The sequence below is a fragment of the Myripristis murdjan genome, chromosome 6 (assembly GCF_902150065.1).
Source record: "Myripristis murdjan chromosome 6, fMyrMur1.1, whole genome shotgun sequence".
NCBI lineage: Eukaryota > Metazoa > Chordata > Actinopteri > Holocentriformes > Holocentridae > Myripristis > Myripristis murdjan.
This window is the reverse complement of record NC_043985.1, coordinates 26,701,788-26,725,400: the sequence shown is the minus strand read 5'-3', so window position 1 is coordinate 26,725,400 and position 23,613 is coordinate 26,701,788. Positions and strand designations below refer to the sequence as shown.

At 45.9% G+C, this 23,613-nt stretch overlaps 2 protein-coding genes across 5 annotated transcripts in view; one reads left to right on the top strand and one right to left on the bottom strand.

The window, feature by feature from the left end:
- The first annotated feature begins 366 nt into the window (after positions 1 to 366).
- Positions 367 to 2,113, top strand: kcnj11 (potassium inwardly rectifying channel subfamily J member 11). The gene has a single exon (XM_030054094.1). The coding sequence runs from the start codon at positions 527 to 529 to the stop codon at positions 1,682 to 1,684; it is 1,158 nt and encodes a 385-aa protein (XP_029909954.1). The 5' UTR covers positions 367 to 526; the 3' UTR covers positions 1,685 to 2,113.
- A 185-nt stretch (positions 2,114 to 2,298) lies between these two features.
- The window catches only part of mob2a (MOB kinase activator 2a), a 73,992-nt gene continuing 52,677 nt past the window's right edge, over positions 2,299 to 23,613 (bottom strand). For 3 of the 4 annotated variants that reach the window (XM_030054179.1, XM_030054176.1, XM_030054178.1), the window contains exons 2-5: positions 12,063 to 12,223; positions 9,292 to 9,385; positions 4,932 to 5,056; positions 2,299 to 4,344 (exon numbers count right to left, since the gene is read on the bottom strand). In XM_030054179.1, coding sequence (XP_029910039.1) covers positions 4,031 to 4,344; positions 4,932 to 5,056; positions 9,292 to 9,385; positions 12,063 to 12,223 — 694 coding nt within the window. In that variant the 3' untranslated portion in view covers positions 2,299 to 4,030. Of the gene's footprint in view, positions 4,345 to 4,931; positions 5,057 to 9,291; positions 9,386 to 12,062; positions 12,224 to 21,273; positions 21,513 to 23,613 lie in introns of those variants that run through there. The other variant, XM_030054175.1, reaches the window with a different exon arrangement.

The window sequence follows — 23,613 nt, the reverse complement described above, 5'->3', positions numbered from 1 at the left end:
TCTCCTCAGCTCCATCTCACGTTACCGGGCTACAGTGGAGAGGCAAGCTCAGCAGCAGAACGCACTGCGCCACTGAAGCCTGCCTTAACATCCTAATGTGATTGAAAAAAACGAGTTAGAAGCCCATTACAAGTCCCGCGTCGTGATTTTACAACCCAGTGAATTCGTTTCCCCCGCAACCAGGAGCATGGCGAGTGTGCCACACAGGCGGGGGGAGATTCACAATGGGACGGGGAGGCATGGCGCAGCTATCCCGGGTCGTTGAAGTGACTGACGGCGGCAGCTGTCGGGCTGAATTAGGCATCTTCTCATGGGATTTCTACCGCGGTGGAGCGCCTGATCTGGAGGCAACGTGAGGAGCGCACATACCTCCAGAAAACGGACAACAAACTCTACCCCCCTGCCTCCCAGCGCCGTTTGCCAAGAAGCGGCACCGGGGAAGAGGAAATACTGCATATTTTAGAGAGAGGTAGCAGTGTGCATCTTCAGAGCCAAAAAGGCCCTGAGTGCATAGTATGGGAGCACTATGTTGTCCAGGAAGGGACTCATTCCTGAGGATTACTTGCTAACACGTTTGGCAGAGGATGTCCTGCAGCCCAAATTCAAGGCGAAACCGAGGAAGGCTCGGTTCGTCGCCAAGAGCGGCACCTGCAATGTGGCGCACACGAACATCCGCGAACAGGGCCGGTTCCTGCAGGACGTCTTCACCACTCTGGTGGATTTAAAATGGCTTCACACTCTTGTCATTTTCACCATGTCGTTCCTGTGCAGCTGGCTCCTTTTCGGGATGATCTGGTGGCTCATCGCCTTTGCGCACGGGGACCTGGACCAGAGAGGAGACGACTTCGTCCCGTGCGTAACGGACATCCACTCCTTCGCCTCCGCTTTCCTCTTCTCCATTGAGGTCCAAGTGACCATCGGTTTCGGAGGCCGCATGATCACGGAGGAGTGCGTCTCCGCCATCGTGATGCTGATTGTGCAGAACATAGTCGGCCTGGTGATCAACGCCATCATGCTCGGCTGCATCTTCATGAAAACTGCGCAGGCCAACCGGCGCGCCGAGACGCTCATTTTCAGCAAGCACGCCGTCATCTCCGTCCGCAACAACAAGCTGTGCTTCATGATCCGCATCGGGGACCTGCGGAAAAGCATGATCATCAGCGCCACCGTGCGGATGCAGGTGGTGAGACGCAGCACCACCGAGGAGGGCGAGGTGGTGCCTCTGGACCAGATCGACATCCACATGGACAACCCGGTGGGCACGAACGGCATCTTCCTGGTGTCGCCGCTCATCATCTGTCACGTGATCGACAAGGACAGCCCGCTGTACGAGGTGTCCGCCTCCGACCTGCAGCACGACGACATCGAGGTGATCGTGGTGCTGGAGGGCGTGGTGGAAACGACGGGCATCACCACGCAGGCCAGGACGTCCTACGTGTCGGAGGAGATACTGTGGGGGCAGCGCTTCGTGCCCACCGTGTCCGAGGAGGACGGCATGTACGCGGTGGACTACTCCAAGTTCGGCAACACCGTCAAGGTGCCGACGCCGTGCTGCAGCGCCAAGAGACTGGACGAGGCGGGCGGCATCGCCCAGTTTAAGATGAGCGAGGGCGGCCCCCTGCGGACCGTCCTGAGGCGGCGCCGGACCTCCACGGTGGTCAAGCAGCCGAGCAGCAGCAGCTAGGGCAGGATGTGTCTGATCCAGCATTTTGTATGAGAAATAATCAAATTGGGTCGGTTTATTTTTGACATCCATGAATGGCAATAATTGTATTTCTTTATGGTGTGTTATGTCTTGTGATTTTCTGATATCAGTAACACTGCACTACCGCAGTAGGGTTAGTGGTGAGTTCAGGGGACAGACCTGTCTGTCCTTCACTCATCAGTCCAAAAAATGTGTGCACGCATCAAAGTTATTTACTCAGGGTACGCAAGTCTGAAAATGCACAATCAATACATAATGCGCTGATATTTATTTAATGTGACTGTTATACAACCTGAGTGTTAATGTGACACTGCAAAAGGGGGGGAAACACCAGAGTTTAGGTGTGTTAGAGAGTTTCTGCAAAAATAAAAATAAAGCACTTTGTAAGGTTAGATATGATTGCATGATCATTAATGCTGCCTTAAATAAATAAAGCAGAATGACTCATGTAAAATGGAGTGGACATCATTCTTGCCCTGAGCCAGTTAATTTGCTTTTAACACAGACCGAGAAATTTCAGTAAGAGCAAACATAATAAAGGTGTTTCATTTTCCTTAAAATCTTATGAACATTTATACAAAAAGAGACTGAGGCAGGGTGGCATTTCTGTCTTTTATTAGATTATAATCCGCAGAGCTTAAAATATTAAATTGCTTTTAACTTAGTTAATAATTAAAATACATAAAAATGAGAGCCAGAACTGAAGAACCCTGCAAACAAAAACAAAACCAAAAAAAGAAAAAAAAATTAAAATAAATAAAATAAAAAGGAGAATTTTAAACCCAATCCTCCTTGATACAGAGGCTATGTCTGACGGAACCCGCTTGCGATTCTTTGTACAGTGAAGTCCAAGCAGACTGTGCATTTTCTATACATGTGTAATGATACTATTATTGTTATTTATGAACGTATTTCCTCTGATAATAAAATTTTTTTAAAAAGTAAATTTAAAGGGCGATAACAGAGTTTTAGTTTGCGCCGGGAGTTTTCGTGACTTTTCTTGGGACTTCAGCAATACAGAAACAGCAGAGCAGAACCAGAGCAGCCCCACACCGTCCCTCCTCTCCATCTCACTCCTCTCTCTCTCCCTCTCTCTGGGCCTGCAGACATTACCTCATGTCTTTGTCCTTCTCCTGTGCTGCTGGAGAGGGTGGAGGTGGATGGAGGAGGAGGAGGAAGGGGGGGTGGTGCTGCTACGCTGAACCCCAGCAAACAGCTCCAATTTCTGGGGAAGAGGTGTCCGCCAACCTCCCTAAAACCAGATATGGGCACCAGTCTGTCTCTTTAGTAGCGACTCTCTGATCAGATTAAATATCTAATATACAATCTTTTTTTTAATCTTCTCCGTCTCCCTTGTTTCTGTGGCAGTTGCTGCCCTCTACAGGTCGGTTGTGGGACAGGGCTGTTAGGAAGGGCTACACACACCAGGTGATTATGTGACTATACATATCAGCATCTGTAATATTGGAGAACTGAGAGCGGTTTGGTGGAAAGGGGAGAACGAGGAGAAGGAGGTGCAGAGCGAGAGGGGGAAGGAGGGAGGGAGGGAAAGACAGAGAATGAAAGAAAAGAAAGAGAGTTTAACTTCTCTCTGGCAGCAGTGACATATTCTCTCAGGTCCTGAGTAGGAAGCGCTTTAATCATCCCCCGAATAAACAACCCAAACAGTGATTGGCTAGTATCGCCCCCATCAGGCAGTAACTTGGCTCCCTACTGGCCAGCGTAGCGGCCGTCCACCTGCAGTCCGACTCCCAGCCCGTGAGGAGGGAGCGGGAGCGGCGAGCCTGTAGGTTAATAGAGACGCCTTTTCTCCACACATTAACAACACTGTACAATAGTAATGTTGAAGCGAAGCAGAGGCCCCCATCCTGTACTGTATGTTAGGTAGAGGATAGAAGGAGGCGAAGGGCAAACGGACACACTGTCCCCAACCAAAAAAAAAGGAGTAAAACTTAAAAAAAAAAAAAAAAGAAAAAGAAAAAAGTGAAATAAAGCAAAACAATTTTTAAAATAAAACATACACATACTTTTTCGTTCCTAGTTTAAATTGCAGAGAAGATGGGAGGGATTTGCCCCTGGGAGGAACGCTCACGCCAATTCCTGCTGGCGTGACAAACCCCTCCCCGCCACCCCAACCCCCCGAAAACCCTCCCCCCCTTCCTTCCGGCTGGTTGGTTGGTGTTGTAGCGAAATATAAGGGTAGTGGAAGGTCTCTAAGTCCTGCTGGCGCCAAAGGCCTAGGAAGGGGGCCAGGCTGTCCTTTCCTTCTCTCCTCTATCTTATCTTCTATCACCCCCGGGGCTGGTGTGTCGCGGCAGCCCCTGCTCATCTCTCCGTCACGTGGTTTTGTGAAGAGGGGGAGGGGGCTGAGGCTGGGGCGGAGGGGGTCGGGGCCGGCGGCGGGGCCGGGGTGCAGAGGATTTCGGACAGGTCGTCCATGATACAGGTCTCCTTGGGGTCGACCAGGTTGAATTCCCTTACGAAAACGATGAAATGTGCATACAGAGTGTTCAAGTGGCCCTGCAGGTCCAGAGCCACCGTCTCTTTAAAGTGCGCCCAGTAGAGGTGAGCCAGCACGTGGAACAGGTACCGGCAGATCTTCTTTACCAAGGACTCAAATGAGTTGGGGAACTCTTTGCCTGGAGGAGGAGAAGGAAAAAAAAACAGGTGACGGAGGGTTGGGAGATCATTTGTTTAAGGCAGAACAAGAACTGCCATCAGGGAGGATTCAATTTAATGAGTAAAAGTCAAACACCATTATAATTTCTACAATAATGTTAGTCTTTAAGCATGATTTCAGGAAGACACTGGCTTATATTGGCCTTTAAGTGAGAGGTAAAGCAGCTCTCTGCACAGTGACTTGTTTTAAACTCCCTCTAGAGGATATTTCATTTAAATATTTCAGCCTCTACAAAGGAAAATACTCAGGCAGAGGAAATGAAAGGCATATACAGTGAAGCAAGACAACAGCCTCATGATCAGTTAATTATATCTACCTGTGATAAACAGACTACCCCATGTCATTAAAGGGTGCAGACATAGATTTTTAAATTCAGACACATCTGGCTGGCCTTTACATTCAACGTCCTTGCAAGACTTCGGACTTCCTGCAGCTGATTTACACACTGTCCATGCCTTGAGCAGCTGAAGCAGTAGGGGGCAGCACTTGCTCGTTTTATTTGGTGAACACCATGAGCTGCAGGCCTGCGTGAAGAGGCACACTCACCGTATTTTGTAGGGAAGATTTCCTCATCTGTGACCAGTTTCTGACAAAGACTCATTACAAAGTCGACGTATTGAGGAGCAGTGCACTTCGTCTTCTTCCCCCTCTCATCATACCAGTAGTATATTCTGGAGAAGAGAAACAAAGACACCTTGTCAAACCCTGATGTCATTTTCTCACGTATGCGCATTCCATAAAATCATCACAGACATCGATGGGGGTGGGGGGTGGCGGGGGATGAGTAAGGCACCGGATATTTCACAACTTAATTCATAAACATGTTTGTGGTCGAGGCAGAGCAGCTTACACACCGACAGGAGCGTTTCCTCAAATGCAGAATGTGTGATTCATTTGGTTCAGCTTTTAAAACAAACGTCCGTCAGTGTACAGGTGCCCTATGAGACATCACCCTCACCTATTTCTTCATTCGGGGCAAAACCCGTGATGCTGACTTCCTTTCTGAATGACTGATGTCTGTATGAGGCGGCGCTGCAGTGACGCTAGCACACCAGCCTGCAGTGAGCCTCTTGTGTCGCGCACCAACACCTTCTAACACAGACATCATCTTTGCATATTTTCATTCCAGTGGACTTAGTGAACCCCCCCGTGCTGGACCTTTAATTTCCTGATTGGGCCAAATTCCCCGAGGTCACAGAAGTAATGCGACACTGATCCCCCTCAGCCCTCCGGCCGGTCCCTCTCCTGCTCAAACATTTCCGGAGGTGCTGACCCAGATAGCTGAGCGCTGTAACCGAAGGCCGACCCTCTGGCCCGCCGACTCGGAGTCACAGTTAGTAAAGGTTAAAGCGGCAGGTCAGCAACAGAAAGCCAGTCGCGCTCTCTGACAGCACGTGCCTCAGAGGGGGTTAGAGCTGAGGACTGGTATGTAATTATTAAGGAGAGGAATGAATACAAATAATAAATTACTGTGAGACAGTGGATGGAAAAATGTCGCAAAAGAGCGGAGTTTCAAATGTGAACTATGTTAAACTACAACTAAACTTACAAAAGGCGGCAGAACAAGCACTTTAAATTGTGATTTGATTTCAAATTTCAAGTTTTTACCACAACCAGTGATAGATTATCAAAGTATTGTCCTTGAAATGAAAGCAGTGTGTTAGGATCGACATGTAAGGCTTTGCACTTCAAACACTTTTTTTTTTAAACCAGAGTCTTAAATATCAGTATTATTATCATCTCTGACATGCCTCATTAAAAAGTGTCAAGTCAACTGCCATTAGAAAAACATGAGGCACCATGCTTGCATGTGTCTGACCTATTGCATTTTATGTTTCACTTTCCTTTTTGAAACATCGTTCCCCTACACTGACAATAATTAAAAAAAAAGTGGAGAGAAAAGTCTGATTGTTGGTGGACCGGCTACCCAGGTGAAGCCTGCATACAGGAAACACCGGATTACAGTGCATGACAAGAATGTCTTTGTGAAATTACAAGTGATTTTGTCCAGCACATGGCTGCAGGACAGTAATGACGCCCAATATTTCATGCTCATTGTACCATAGCTCTTACTGGTGGTTGGCCGCTGTTAAAAAATCATCTATCTGTCTGAAATTCACCCATTCTGAGGTGGGTGGGTGGAATATATAATTCTGTAAATTAATAATCAAAAGTACCAAATTTCAAATGAACTTCATTAGGCGAGACAAAAGTGCCAGCGAGGTCGTAACCCAAACACATGAGCTGACAGCTCATTTCCAAGAGCTGAAATGGTCATCTATGAAGAAGACAAAATAAGAAGAAAACGTTGACGCAGGACAAGGCCAGTGGGCGGAGCCTGGCGGCAGACAGAGGGTCGGTGATGTTAGCGTTGTGGGTCTGGGAGGCAGCGAGGCAGACATTACAAATCCTGAGGAATGTAAAGTGTCCACATCACTGACCCTGCAGGAGGGGACCTACTGACCACAGGCGCAGGGCTGCCACTCTTACAATGCACTTACTCACACAGGATTAGTCTGTGTGTGTGTGTGTGTGTGTGTGTGTGTGTGTGTGTCTGTGTACGCATGGGAGAGACACTGACTAACCTACAAACTCACCTCCCTGCTCTTTTACCCACCCACAAACAGAACGGGAGAAAACTATGTCCATATATGTTATGCTATTGCACAAGATGGCAGACTGGCGTAAGCACATTAACCACACATCTCTCTCTCTCTCTCTCTTACACACACACACACACACACACACACACACACACACACAGACACACACACACACAGAAACCTCTCCACCCACACAAAATGGGTCTAAATAACTACCAAATGGTTCCCTTCCCTCATAGCTCATGGAAACATTTTCTTCCAAAAATAGTGCTGAGCTGTGCCTGGGGCAGGGGCACCGACGCTGCTGCCACTGAGCCTCAGTCAGGATTCAGGGCTGAGGGCGAAGGCGGGCGCCAGCTTCCTGCACAGTCAGGAAAGGGGTGGCGTACCGGGACGTCCCGCAGTCTCAGTGGAAGACGGGACGCTCTCCATAGACTTTACAAACAGGGTGGGCCTGCCATTGGAAACTGTGAGCCCAGTTTGCTTGAGCAGTATCCAAAATGTAATAATCACAAAATTGTCATCATTATGTTGTGATATTTAATATTACTGCAATATTTCAATGGGCTGGGGAGGAGGGGTTGAATACACTCAATCCAACATTAAAAAAAGAGCTGAGGAGTAGGCCTAAGTAAGTGCTTGGAAAGGTTATGATATTAATTCATTATTCAAAAATATTACTTAATCATTAACATTCTTTTAGTTGCACTGACTGAGGTTAGAGTTTGTTTCCACAGCCAAACAGAAAGGTCACACGTAAAAACGGCGCCATCACATCACTTCAAATGCCAGACACAAGACTTGTCTGTTTGCCTCCTTCATTTCTCACGGTGTGTGTCAGTGGCAGCAGCAGCAGCTTAAGGTGACAGGAGTGGAAAAACACACTCACGACTCACAGGTTAAACAGTGACATTTCATCTGACGGCAGATCTGTCAAAAATGTGTCATTATTTTCTCAACGGCTAGGCTGTTGTTTTCCACTGCTTGTCATTGTCATATTTTTTAACCTAGGGCGCACGTGTGTGTGTGTGTGTGTGCACGCCTGTATTTGCATGAGTGTTTATGTGTCGTGTGTGCTCACTGGGCTGTGTGTTGTGGTTTTTAAAAAGTGTGGGTAATCTGGTTTTTCCAGCCTTTAAGTATACACAGGGGGAACAGGGCCTCAGTGCGAAGACAAGGGCTCACACATAAAGGAGGCACCCCGCCCTGACAGGGTAAACTAGTTGGATAAATACTTACAGTTAGCCACCTCCCCTCTGTTAACATGGCATGAACAGGACTCTGTGTTATGACTGTCTTTAACGGCCTTTAACTCCTGCAGGGGTACGCCTGCTTTACTCCAGGGGAGACACACCAGCAATTACCACGTTTGAGGCAAAGTGGAGCCTCGCTATGAAAATGGCTGCTGCATTCCTCTATAAACACCCAGAGCGAGTAGAGAACCTGGTCTGGTGACTTCAGAGTGCTATGAGCTGGTCTTGGCACCAGAACACACGGGGACAAATGGGCAGCGTTTAAAATACCACCTCTTTTATTATTATTTTTTTTTATTTTTGAGATCAGCTGGACCGCAGCGCTGCATGGAGGAAGTGCGTGTTGTGAATGCGATGACCTCACCGCACTTTCAGACCGCAGCGCTGAGTGCAGGCAGGGGACTGCAGCAGACTCAGTGTGCAGTGTGCTGCTGCACACGAACGACACTCTAACCACCCTGCACACGGGGCTTCATTTATCATATATTTAATATCATCACAAAATGAACATCAGAGATCAATGCATTGCAAAAGATTTTGATTTTAACAAGACGAATACCATGCTTTTCACTCTGAAACATGAAATCCCAAATAGACTGTGGCCAATCACAGAGCGCCTTACAACTGGGGCTCCATCTGATTGGTCAGACTGGAAATATGGATTATTTCTTTCATTTATTGGTGTTTGTTTTAGTAGGAATAGCAGGTCTGTTTTATGAATATAGTGGATCGGGGACATCCGAACACTCTAATATCTATTAATCACTTGCCATATTGTTATGCAATATGTGATAATGCTGAATATTGCTATATCTTCCTCATATCATGTGAACCTGTGCATTCGGCATGTGCGACCATATGGATTATGAGCATGTATAAGAAGCAAAAGGAAAACGAGTTCGTCCCTCAGGTTGTGACTCCTCTCTTAATGACTGAGGAAGAAGCAACCCTTGATAAATTAACCAATGGGACATTAGATTTCTGATAAATAAACCAATGGGGCTTGGTAGGGCAGTGATGAATAAACCAGCAGCGGCGGAGATTACTTACGTGTTGCAGGCCGTCATGGCTTGACAGGTGTCCCCAGTGCAGAACTCTGAGATGGTGCTGTACTGTAGGTTGATAAGGTTGAAGAACGTTGTCGCTGTGGCGAGACAAGAGAGGCAAACGCGGCATGTGAGTCATGTGAAGACCGCAGCGCTATTAACAGTGTAGGCCAGAACATGTTACAGATTACTTTTATTGTGGTAAGTAGAAATGCAATGAGCTCGATTTTCTAAGTCAAGTAACCAGGTACGTAGTTAGTTTTTCAAACAACCACGCTGTTACTAATCACCGGTATCTATCCTGATTCTACTGTTGCTGCAAAAACAAAGCTAAAATCACAGCTGTTACTGGAACATTAACATTTGAGATTGATACATATTCAAGGAGATGCTTTCTTTTGCACACCTGAATAAATAACTGCAAGCTTCTAGGAATGTTTGCAAACGTAGAAACCTGAACTACATTCAAAACAGAGAAGTGGGCTAGTAGTGTCTTGCCACATTCCCCTGCTGAGGGCGAGGACACACCTAAGCTACTGTATGCTGCCTTGTCTCCACCACTGTGATAAATTGGACAGTCACAGTCACATGCACTCACTAAGTCAATCATCATGTCCTTCAGCAGTGAATGTTGCTCTAGAAAGAAGGGTAAATGGGAGGAGGCTGCATTTGTGCATTTGGTCCAATCGCCTACAACTAAAACAGGTATTTCTGCTGTGGGGGAACCTCTTTCACGACTTGTTTATGCTCTGAAACAATGCATTAAGCTGCACTAAAAGGGCAGAAAATCCAGGGGTATATTTGGTTAAGCTCTTCTACAGAGTTAAAAAAAAAAATTCACGTTGTTTCCTTTTAACGCCAAGCATTTGAGAGTTTCCTGTTATCGTGACTTTCCTTAAACCTTTGGTTAGTCTTTTCACTTTCCACTGTGAGGAATAAATTCATTTAAGTCATACCAAAGCTTACATCAAGTTCCTGGGCAAGCTGCAAAAATGGAGTGACAAAGATTTCTGTCACTTTACCTCAGTGTAAAAGAAAAATTCAGTGTAAAAAACAAACAAAAACAAACCAAACAAAAAACAGACTGTTGACAAGCGTTTGTATTCAAAGGCAAAAAGCCCAATTAGCGGTTGATACAAGTTGATACGAGCCAGCTTGCGCAACTTCCAATTTCACGCCAAAAATGCATTCACAGGCGAAAACATGTCCCATCTGCTTTATATAACAGTGTTTTATCAGCTAAAAAAAGGAACGCTGCCTTTTTCATTTTCCCCTGTGAGCACCTGGCTGGTTTGGATACGTAACCAAAACAAAGTCAGGGAGACAGACAAAATAAATCTATTCCCTTTCATTTCAAAATTCCTCAAACAGCCACGCCACAGAAAAGCTGACAAAACTCCAGAGAAGACGCTCACAGTGACAGCTGTAATCTTCCATAAGAAATAAATTAATAGCCTATGTTGCCTATTAGGGACCGGAGTTAACTGTAAATAATTGTGTTTAAAGAAGCAGCGTATGGCATTATTGGGACCAGGCTGAAGTTTGCGCCAGGCCTGGAACATGTTAAGGACTTGGCTCTCAGACTTGCAGCACCAGCGGCACTGGAACATAGTCTCCAGATGACAAGTGCGTAGCGGCTTGGAAAAACAGCTCAAAATCCTTGAGGAAAAAATTTTGAGAAGGCAGAGAGAATCGGGTGTAAACTAGTTAAACCACCAAAAAAAAAAAAAAAACAGTATCAGTGGGTGGCAGCCAACTCACAGGTAAGTGGAAGTGATATACTTTCAGATACATTTGTCATTTTACTGAATAGTTCAACTCAATAACGGCAGCCCATCGACAGCCTTTCGAGGAAAAAAGTTATGAAAGGAATAGTAAAAAACGATTATGACCCCGAATTCTTAAACCGAGTTTCAGGAAAAGATTTCACAGCAGGTCAATCCGTAACGGAGCTCAAACTCCATGAGCAATCTACTGAGGGCTTTTACTTTTTAGATGTTTCAACAGGAGCCATTCCGACTAAGTCAAACACAGCAGTATCTGTAACCTCTCGTCAGCATTTGCTTCTCAGTGGCTTCTGATGCTGCCTTCATCTGCACTTTGAAAGCTCCTCTGTCCAAGTCTGGAAGTTGTATATATAAAATCCGCAAAAAACGACTTCTGAATTCAAGTGCTTTTTGTCAGAAATAATAAAACGGACCATGTGGCGGCTGTTTTAATTCTAGAAATCAACGGCTTAGAGCTACTTGGTCCTTGAGCAGCAGACTGATGCAGAGACAACATGCACTGTGCAACTGATGTTATAACTGATTTAATTTAATGCAATAATGCGTGGTAAATAAAAAGACTTGGTCATTCATATGTGCTTATACTGTAATTATATTTCTAACACTTGAATATAATTAATACAAGTCTGTCCCTCCTCTGTTCTGAACACTGATAGAGAGTGAAGCTGTAGGTTATATATCGTGATGTTCAATCTTCCTGTGAGCCCAAAATGTGTTAAAAAAAAAAAAAAAAAAAAGTACCGGATGATGATGTAAGCTCATATTGGCCAGTGCTAGTTACAGGCTGGCTGGAGGGGTAATTACAGTGATGGTTTCTGTTGGCTCTTACAGACCTCGTCCTCCAGATGTGGCCCACTCCTTCTCTTCCTCTCTACAACCAAGTTAGGAAAATCTCCTCCTCTTTTTTTTTGTAATTCATCTAGCCCTTTTCAGCTCCCTAATATGCATCCTGTCATTACTGCCACCAAAATCACAGACAGTCACTCACTGTTGCTGGCTAGCCATTCGTTGAGGTCTATCTCTCTGGGCAGCACCACCAGCTCTTTGAGGTCGAAGTCCACCACACGGATTTTCGTGAACTCTGGCTCCAGGTACTGCTTCTTCTCTTCTGCTGGAGGCTTCTTTCCATTTGGCTTCGTCTTCGACTTCCTGCAATGCATAACAGGAGAGGAAAGGTTGAAGAGGCGCAACATGAGTGCCAAGGACAATAAAAAGATCAAGGAAAAGGCAAAGCGAAAGAGATTTCAGAAGTTCCTCTGAACAATGCAGATGGCAAATCTCGTTTGGCCTGATACCGGACAGAATGTCAGACTTTACTTCTTTGCAGCGAGCACGGGACTTGTCCTGACAGGCCTATATGACGCCACTGTAAACACACACAGTATCCAACTAGATATTCAAGTAGTGCCAGTAGGCGTCAATACAAGTGCTGAGCTGACAGCGAGCACAGGACAACAAGCAGCTTCTCTGCATAGCAATACCATGTGATGAACAGGAGTAATTAGTACAAGTTATTTGCTATGGATTAAATGAGTAACTGAACCCATGTAAACTGAGTGTTATGTAGATACAGTAGCCTGAGCCCAGCTCCAGGGATCTACCAGTATCAGTGGAATTAAATCTCTTAATTCTGAAAGTGGGGTAATGCATATGTTTTGGTTTTGCAAGTGGATGTCCCTGGTCATGTTGCCATTTACATTTTGAAACTGACTTTTAAACCACTTCTAGAGATTTGTGGTTCACCATGGATGCCTAGATTATATATTGCAATGCAATCTTAAAATACATTTCTCCTGACTCTTGGTCTCCGACCCTTGGATTTGTCCCAGCGACACTCAAAGTACTCAATAGGATATGTGTTTTGTAAGAATGGGCTACACACAGGATTAAAAATCTTACAACATTAGTCCGTAATTATTTTCACATCACAGAGGCTAATCCAGGAGCGATTCTGCTCTCAAAATATTACCGATCTCCAGTTATAGTAGATCCAAAAGCCACCCAAAAGCCTAGTATAGCCCAGCATATTTTCTCATCAGACTATTTCTGAGACCACTGGCAAACGTACCCACTTTGCTATTCTAAAGAGACAAACTACAAAAATCAGATTACAGGAAACATTAGCAACTTGTTTCCCACACTGCCACACACACACGCACACACACAGGTCAGTCGATGGGTCAGCAGAGTCTTTCTGGCAGCAGGCACTGGGTTCATAGCGGCCAGCGCTTAAACAGAGAGACCCCTGTTCCTGTACCTGACCTCCGGCTCTGACCTCTGACATCCCACGCAGACAGCCGTCCCCATCGCCCTGTACTTCCACTGCTAGTTTTAGCACAGGGATGTCAGATCACACTCCTCCTGCACTTCCCGGGCCATAACCCCCTCCCCCGGCCGTCAGCCTGTATCAGCGGAGGCAGCGCGGTCTCGGGTCAAAGGTTGAAAGGCTTGATATGCGAGTGAGACAAATAAAGAGAAGACGAGTCGTCTGGGACAGCGGGCCTTGTTCGATCACACCACAAGATATTGGCTAATGCTATATAAACTCTTTTCGATCATCTCCTCCACACTCACTGAGACTCTTTGTTGATGATTTTTGAGAGCTAAATGAGCTTCACACTGAGATCTACATCCTGGGCAACTGTGGACAAACTTCAGCAGAGGAGCCAGCCTGTTCAGTATTCTGCTCAAGGATGTAACTTCTCAATCCTTTTCACCCTTTTACTCTTTTTTTTTTTAAACTCTCAATACATGGTCATTTCACCTCCTCTGGGTGATGCTACTGTTTGGGTTTGCCTGAGGACAGGGGAGTTCCAGTTCGCTCCGTGAATTTATTGTGCTTTTGTTGACCCTCATTTCCGCCATCCTCCCTCGACCCACCCTGACTCCCTCCTTCCCCCCCAGCTCTCCTCCACTTCTCATCCCTCCTCCTCCCTCCACAGCCTCTGCCTAAACACAACGATCCAGCCATGTGTTCTTGGCTTCCCTTTTCTTCCCAGTCACACTTCCAGATCCCCATTCCCAAAAGACGGCAGCTCCAGTCCTAACAGTGCTAATGACAGGGATCATAAACACGGTTTTCCACCAGCAGCCAAAACCCCCGCTCAGTTTCAGTCAGCCTCTACTGAGATTGACACCAGGAAAGAGGCAAAGGCTGCTGGTTGGTTTCCAGAAGAAGAAAAAAGGGCAGTGCAGAGGCACACCACATGAAACATATCAGACGGAGATTAAGTAAGAGAGATGGGATAGAGGAAAGGCGGAGAGGAGGAGGAAGGAATGAAGAGAGAGGCAAGACTGACACAAGCCCAGCTGCTATCCATGGGAACTAATAAACACTTACAAAACATGACAGGACTGTGTAGCACGAGGCCCCTTGGCCAGAGCACAATGTTCAAAAGCCCTTCGCAACTTTATTCCCCACACCAGGAAGCATCGCCTTGCTTTCCACCTCGGCAAACAAGGGAAGGCATGCCAACATGTGCATGCACACAGCGCCCGGGGAACTCGGCCCCGCAGACTTTTTAACTTTGACAATGTTTAAGATTCCTCCTCCACATGTCCTCTGTCCTCTAATTAATCTGTCAAGAGAGCTGCGTGGCTGCAAACTTCCTCCTGAGGTCTCATGTGGAACCTCTGAAGGACCCGCGCTCACATTCAAGCACAACACGCCGCACAAGTTCTCATTTGCTGGGTAATCATTCATCGATGTACCGGGCCCTTCCTATCAGGCAGCACCTGAGCCGTGTTTTGGCCTCATTTAAAACCAAGGACACCACAGATTACACTGCAGGTTAATTATTAATGACAGGCTACTTTCTGTTTCTCCTGTTCTGAGTTTGCACTCGTTCCTCTCTCATTCCCCGCTCTTTTTTTATTTAGACCAACAGGCATTTTTTCCCCTCCTTTTCTCGCCCTTGTGGCTGCAGGCTCACCTGTCCAAATAGTGTATTGTGTGGGGTCAGGAGCTTCAGGCCTCACACTCCCATTCTTGCCCTCTCTTTTCATCTCTCTCTGCCCTCTCCCCTTCATCTTTCAATCTTTCACAACCATCCCACCCCTCTTTGCTTTTCATCTCCCACATTCCCTGACCTCCAACGCTGACTCAGACTTTTAATTAGCGCTCCTTTCTTTAATATAGATGCCTATCCAGCTCTAGACTTATCATATTTTTCATTCCTCCTTATCTCTGTCTGCTTCCCTCACTCCCTTCTCTCTTCCCCCCTCCCCATCCGGCTCATGAGCAGCGGGGCAGAGACAGATTCATGTGGTTGTGTGGTTTCATGCTGTGAGCTACATGTTCCGTCATGTGAAAGAGCTTACCCAGGAAAAGAGCTTCATCCACAGATACCGTCAAGCTCACACAAAACTTTTTTTTTTTTTTTTTTCAAAAGGTTTTGCTAAGCCTCTTGGAAAATCATTCGGCTCCTGTGAAAGTTTCAAGTCAGGTCTTTTTTTTTTTGTTTTGTTTTTTTGTTCCACCCCTTTCCTTCTAAAAACATTCTGTTTCAGTGAGCTATTTCCTGCCTCTCTCCCTCTGTAATTTCGTCATTTTCCATACAAGCGCCTCCCTCCTTCTCCTCCTCCTGCGAACATTAGTGTGGTACGAGGAGGTGAAATTCTGGAGCCATTAGTTTATTTTAGAATAAAGAAAACTTCCTCTATGCCAGCAGCCCGCCCCTCATACGTACATAGTCTGTCTTCACTACACACATACACACACACACACACACACACACACACACAGCTTTGTCTGTTCTTGGTGAAGTTCTCCCAGGCAAGTCTTTGCCATAAAAGGCAGCAGATGCCTCCCTCCCTGCACCAGACCAGGCCAGATCAGGGCAGGCCAGAAGGCAGAAGTGAAGGGGAACTGAGGCCAAGGCTGGGCAAACATCCCTGGGCTGGGGGACGGCTGCAGCCTACCTGGCACCAGCAGGAACCCATCCGTGATGCACGCTCACTCCCAGCCTCGAGACCCGGTCAAACCCAAAAGGAACAACATGTGCTTCTGGAAACTACAAAGACCCATGAGAAAAATCACATGCACCAAAAGCTTTGTCTTTTGAACTTTCTTGAACAAAGCTCGCGATTTCAGATCCAGTTTACTTTGGGGCAGCGACATAAAAAGGTATCCTGAGACAAAACATGGAACTGGAATGTCAACTGGGGGCTGACACATTGCATCTAACACCTTGAGAGGCAGGAAGAGAGACATGGTGGTGTTTATCTGCAATAAAAACAATAGGGCAATAGGGTTGTATAGTCAGGTGACACTGAGGTCAGTGCTGTGGAGCTGAGAAGTGACAGACCCAACAGCTGTTAGACTATGTTAGCCATGCTTTTTTTTTTTTTTTTATTCCTTTCACTTTTAAAAACAAGAACTACTTCTCTACTTTGATGCCTAGAGTATCTTTCAAAGTCATACATATATGTCCTACATTTATCTATCTATATCTAAAGGCCATATTTATATTTATTATTTGGAGATATCTTCTCTGTTTGCCCCCGATGAAGTCATGAGACAGAAAAGTTGGGACATCTTTTTGCAAATGGAAGAAAAAAAAATGTAGAAAAAAAAAAGAAAAATACAAGTTTGTGTGCGGTCCTGGACATGTTTGAAACTCCTTTCACTTTTCCAACTCCACCACCAACCGCCTTCACTCACTACTTTTCGCTCTTTTCACTCCCACCCAAGCCCGTTTTTCTCCCCACATACATTACTATCACACACATGCACCTACAACACACACACACATCTCACTGTAACCCCTCTCGCTTTTCATGGCCTAACCAGCTGGTCGCAACAGCTGCGTCACAAGGCTGATCCCACCAGAGACTTCCAGAAACCCAGAAGAAGCGAGTCCTGTCTGGTTTGAGGGAGAGTGTTTGTGCAGGCACGTGTGTGTGTGTGTGTGTGTGTCTGTGTGTGTGTGTGTGTGTGTGTGTCTGCCTGTGTGCACACATTGTTCTCGGTCTTGAGTGTGCACGCATAGTGCAGATCTCTTGGCCTTACACTGGCTGCATTTATCCCTGGCCGGGGCTGGTTGTGTGTTAGCTAACTAACTGCATGCTTGCTGAACACTGAATACACATAGTTCTAAAATAGACCTCCTCTTTAAAAAAATAAAAATAAAAAATTAATTTTAAAAAAGCCCTCTGGCAGGTACACGGCAAGCCTGTCTCATTACCAGAATTTGGCTCCAATTAATAGAGGAATCACTCGGGACCACATTACAGAGCTATGCTGGAGAATTAGCTTAAGTGCTTAAACTAAAAGGCTACAATTTACTATTAAACACACACACACATACACACACACATACACACACACACACACACACACACACACACACACACACACACACACACACACCAATGATTCAAAGCAGAGAAACTTCAGTCAATGCTGTCTGCTGAAGGTGCAGACTCCATAGTTCGAAGTCACCTCAACAACCAAACATGCACTGATTCAATCACTGCTGACGCACATGCCATGACTTTACACAGAAACCAGAGGCTCCACTTTGTGCGGTTTTATTGGTGCGTTACGTGATTTGAATGCATTTAATGTGACGACATTCTCAGCCCCTATCTAACTAAACCCATGTAATGACTTTTTCCCTTAAGCCTGCGGCTCCTGCCAAGCCCAATATTGCACAACAGTTGCTTAAATTGGCTTGCTGGATTGCGGAGGAATCTAACTATTGACATATGGATGCAGTTAATGCAATCTGTGAGGGTGAACGGCGCTTGCATCTAAAACGAGCGGCATGAAACAAGGCGATGAAGATGTCTGCCATCTTCTCACACAGCAGCAGGATCAAGGAGGTTTCTTCTTATAGTGACGTGACATCCGTTTGCTTTAAGTTACATAATGATAAAAAAGTGATTTATGGAGAGGGGGATGATCCCAGAGAGCGGTCAAAGGCATTTGCACTCCAGGGCTACCAGAAAAAAAACATTCATTTTCTCCCTGTTGAGCGGAGGGGAGAGTATTCTATTTCTGAAAAGTCTCCAGAACATAGGTTTCTTTCTTTTTATCTCTCTGGTACATGAAGGAGCATTCCTTGGAGTAAAGATATGCCTCGCTTGTCACCACCCGGCCCTTATACAACACTATTGGAAAACAGCCCCTGTGTATAAGATAAGGATATGAGAGATGGAAAACACAGCAGATAATAATCAGAAGTCTTTTCAAGTGAAGAAACACTTCCCAGGAACGCCAAAACTGTGTTGATTTCCAAAAAGCATCAGGTGCTGTTTGGTCTAAGATGGACTCAACTGAATGCCAGGAAGCTGCTTCCTCTTTTGTGACTTTTGTTCCCCGGACTTCACAGCATTCGGGTTAAAAGAACTGTAATAAAAGATCAATAGCAACAGGATACCACGCCAATCTATACTGATAAGACTAGACTACAGAGACCAAGAGAAAGAAAGAGAAAGGGCTCTGCCATTTTGTAAAGAGAGCAGCACTAAGTCAGGAAGATCAGTTTGCTCCAAGCCAGTCCTCCTGATCTATTTCAGGATTCAAACTGAATAGACTCTCAATGGCTCTTTTCCCCGAAAAACCACAGACTGAGGAGAGCAGGGAGCCCGAGCCAAGCCAAGCTAAACCACGGCGGCCATTATGGGGCTAAAAAGAGACCGAGTTAAGGACGGACCAGACCAGAGGGTTTAGCCTTGCAATGCTGAGGTCTACAGAAAAGCTTTCCTGTCTGACTAAGTTGTACCTGAATTTGGTGGTGTGCGTTTTTGAAAGGGGCGTTCACGCACTAAAGCCCCTCAACTCTGATAATTCTGGGGTCCACAGAAATGCAGAAAGAAACACCACCAGGGTAGTCAGCAGCAGCACTGTAAATGAACAGATTGTAGGCAGGGTGAAGGCCTGAACACACACACACACACACAGAGCTCTGATTCAGCTATGACCCCAACCCAGTAGCACTCCGGCTACCTCCGCTCCCCCTTGTCCTCCTGTGCTAAACCCCATTCAGAGGCTCTCAGGCCTGTGGAGTACATAAGGACCCCCTGCTGACTCTATAATGCAGCCTCATCAACATCACAACGCACATGTGTGACAGGAAGGGGGGGTTTGGGGCTGAGATGAGATTAGACTGAGCTACTGGTTGAGCACTTCAGCAAGTGTACCCTTGACTCTTCTCCTGAACAAAGCTAGCTTCAACATTGATTTGACATGACAGGAAATGACTCAAATCAATGACACAACCCAGGAGTTGAAGGGGAGTTCTTCATCTCAGTGATTAATGAATGCAATAAGAAAAGGAAGAGAAAGATGGACTTTGTGGCTACACAAAGCTGTGTATTCTCTCTCAAGGTGACCTCACCACTAACAGCTTTCTTGACCATCTTTGCCATGCTCGTATTCGAACCTGCCACCAAACCGAGGGCATTCAACTGTTCACCAGAGGAGCAAACAGTTTAAGAGTGGAGCTGTAAAAGGCTTGAGTCTCCTCCAACTCTTAAAAACTAAAACTAGGCATCCTTGTTAAATTTCATTAAGTTGTTCGTTTCTTTGTTCCCCCCCTTTTAGGAATTTCAAACCCTATTTTTACACATATGCAATTAGAGGTAAATAAATTAAAAAGGAGGTTCTTCCAACTTCCAACAAACCAGCTGATAACCACCCGCCAGTGAGAGGTATATATCCAAGGAAAAGCAATTAAATTCCTGGTAAAGCAGAGCCGTGCAGCAGAACTTGCCTGTACATGTTGAGGATCTTGTGACAGACACACTGCTGTACTGTACAATAATGCTTTTAGCCTGCATACTGTTAAGAGATCCTAAGATGGTGGATATTCTTCACACTATCACCATTCACATCTAAGCTGAGGCATTTGCCCCATGGGCTGCTGGTTGGGTAGAAAACAAAAAACAAACAAAAAAAAAAACACCTGTCCACAGACTTGAAAGGTGAGAAGAAACTTCACAGTGGTAATAACAAGACAAGTTTGCCCCTGAAGGAAAACATGCTCATAATGTCTGCGTGTCCTTCTTCAGATAACCCAGAGACACATCAAGCACGCAGATGAGAACTGGGTTAGCATGTGCCTCGTTCACCACACAACCAACACAACAAGCTGCATTGATGGGACATTTCTTTCTCAAAGTGCATAGATTCTTCATGGGATTAGGGCTGACCGGGGCTCCGCTTGTGTCACTTTATTCTGACACACAAACACACTATTAACACTCCCTATTTGGGTCATGCATTCTTCAGGTCTTACGTGTGCATCATATGAGGTCTGGAGATGGCCTGGAAACATAACTTTGTTTTTTTTTTTCCTTTTAAAAGCAAGCATTCAACACACGTACAATGCACTTTGAGTTCTGATCCTATATTGTGTAATTAGTTGGTCTAATTCCACTGATTTGACCCAGTAGTGTAAGTTAAGATGCAGGAAGGTGGGGATCCACTATTAAAAACTACCAGGCCTGCCAGATCCACCCTTGGCCACAGAGGACTGCTGTTACATCTAGACAAAAAGGTTAAAACAGCTGCTTCCTGTGATCCTGTGATTTCAAATAACGTGTCTGTTTAGGAGTTAAGGAGGAACCGGGCGTGCTGAATTATACATAACAGCAGATGAGGAGCAGGTATCATGTTGCCCTTGTTCTTGTTAAGCCTTGCTGGGGAGAGCAGCAGTGGTGATGGGGTGCTACTTGAAGGGGGGGCTTAATTACTGTGACCCCAGAGGAAATCCAATGGATGTCTTTTCATCTGTGGTGCTGAGGAGGACACAGCAATCCCCCTTTATCATTATCATTATTATTATTTTGATTTCTCATGAATGACCACGGTGAGGAAACGATCTTTAGAAAATGCACACGGGCCACGTAAAGAGAGCAGAGCGCAGCCTCGCATTTACAACGGGACGCAGAATAACTACTGACGCGTTTGTAACTGTGTTTTAACACATTACCGAATATGCAGAATAATGTCGGTGGATTATATAAGAAACAGACATTTGACTACATGCTTCTAAAGCACACAGACAGACAGCAGTGGTGCGTAACATGTGAGTTCAGGTTTGAAAGTACTGGCTGCGGGACAGCGCGCTGCCTCGCTCCATAAATAACACGTACAACATTTGTCACATTTACAGTACAGACCGGGCTCAGACACCCGCGGCTGCTTGGAAATAACACTCGGTCAAAGTTAAAAAACAAGTTTCGGAGTTTACCTTAGCACTTTGCCCACTGCTTGGAGCACCATTTTGCAACTTAGTCCGTTTTTGGAGTTTCTCTGCGAGTGCATATCCGTTTTATCTCCAGAGAGAGAGCAGTAGTCTCCGACCATAGCGTAAAAAAACGAAGATTAAAAAGTCAGAACGCCTCTCTCTTTTTTTGTTTTGTTTTGTTTGTTCCTCTATTCAGACTCAAACCTGCGCGAAGTCACCTCGAGGATTTGATCTATCTAAAACTGACTGCACAGTGGGAGAGGAAAAAAAAGAAGGGAAGACTTTCGTAAGGGCCCTCCTGTATCTGGACTTTCGACCAATCAGCGGAGGGGAGAGTCAGGAGGGGGTGGTGACGCACATGTGGACGTGGTGCCTGCAGTTTCTTGAGGAAAGTAGTTACAATGTAGCAACAGGTGGTCAGCCAGTGACTAATGACTGCAATACAATAAAGGGAATTCGCTACATACATTTTATATGGATACACTGTAAATGCTTGATTATTCACAATCACACTTTTACTCGTCAAACTCAATGTTTTGTGGTTAGTCAATGTGCCAAAGAGACGCAGCAAAAGTAATAAAAAATGACCAATGATTTGACTTTAAGTGCTGCCAAAAAAAGTGGCTAAAGCGGGTGCTGGTAAATGAAAAGGTGAAATGAAAACTCTGACCTCCAGTTGGTAAATAAAAGCAAAAAGCTGTTTTCCCTACCTTCCACGACCTCACTTTTATGTAATATAACAAGGACAAGTATAATAAGTGACATCAGGCTAAAATAATAAGTTGACTAAATCCTTGCTTTTTGTAGTGTTGTATAAAAAATGTCTCACTCCTGGTTGTGTAAGGAGCGCTTCCAAATTAAGAAGAGGTTTGCACAGCATGCATGCTGGGACGGCAGGGCGACATTCCTCCTGATGATTGTGAACTTCACCTGGACTCCAACTATGACAGGCTGGCAGCTGACAGGCATGTTCAAACTTAACTCGGTTAAGAAAGCCGAAGCACAGTTCAAGGAACCAGACAGCCTGAAAACAATAGGCAGGTAGACTCATGTGGATGTCCGGGGGTTTCTGTGAACATTTTACTACAGGGCCAAATTTGCAAGTGTTCACACAATTTACACAGTCAGAAACTTGAATGAATTTGAACAAAGAATTCAGCACACAAAGCGCGCTGTGAGCCTCCGACACTTAAGTACAAAATGGAGGGGAGGAAATGAACACCGAACACTGAGATTCATGCAAGTCATGAGAAGATTACAACTAGCATTATGGAGCTATCATTCTCTCACTCTCCTTCCCTCTAATTACTGCCTCTCACCAAACCTCCTCTCTTATTCTCTCTTCCATGCCTTCCTCTCTCTCTCTCTCTCTTCACACACCTCCCCTCCCATTCTCAATTTGTTTTTACTCGCCTCTCCTTCTTCTCATTGTCCCCCCTTTTCTTCAGCATGTCTATCTCTCTCTCGCTCCTCAGACGGGGCCTGTGGGGTTGCAGTGCAGCTGCAGATGTGAGAAATACCAGCCGGCTGCTGTAGCATGGACACACACAAAGACACGCTAATCTAAGGGATCTCTGGAGCCCGGCACACTTTTAAATGTGTGTGTGTGGGCGCAAATGATTGGAAGAGATGAAACAGAGTGGGTGAGGGTGATTGCGAGGTCTGTGTGTGTGTGTGTATGTGTGTGTACAAGAGCAGATATGACTGTGGGACCCTCTAAGGTGCCGCTTGTTTGTGTCAGTGAGCCCCTATTTGTTCAAGAGAATCTTTCTGAATGTCTTGAAAGGAAAGAGTGTCTGATAGGAGCGTCTTCTCTGAGTCAATCAGCACCCTCATCCTGCGTGACTCCCTACTCCCTTCCTGCCTGCCTGCCAGCCACACTCGGGATACATGCCTCTCCATCTGGGCCCAGTACATTCACATGGGAGTGGGGTGAGGAGGGCTGGGTGGTAGGTGGGTGGGAGGTGGAGCTGGGTGCTCCAGAGGGCCTGTGAATGGCTGCTGTGGTGAGGGGGGCAGATAGGGGAGAGAAGAGAGACCAGAACAGAGCACAGACTTTTCCCCTGGAGCTAAATATAGTATCAGCCCGCCCGGCTCATAAAGAATACAGAGAACAGTACAGAGACGGTGAGAGGAGGGGGGTGGGTGAGTGTGTGCACATGGGTATGCACAAATGAGTGAATGAGCGAGTGAATCAGTGACTGAGCAACAAGGTGAGAGACAGTGGCTGGAAAGAAGGAGGGGGGGAAGAGGGTGAGTGGAGTGAGACTGGGGTCAAGGGTGAACGGTCCTAAATGGCGTCGAGGCTGTACGAGCTGAAGTGACCACTCAAGCAGTCAGAAA

Coding starts and splice junctions, on each gene's coding strand:
- kcnj11 (XM_030054094.1), top strand. CDS start 527: ATGTTGTCCAGGAAGGGACTCATTCCTGAGGATTACTTGCTAACACGT.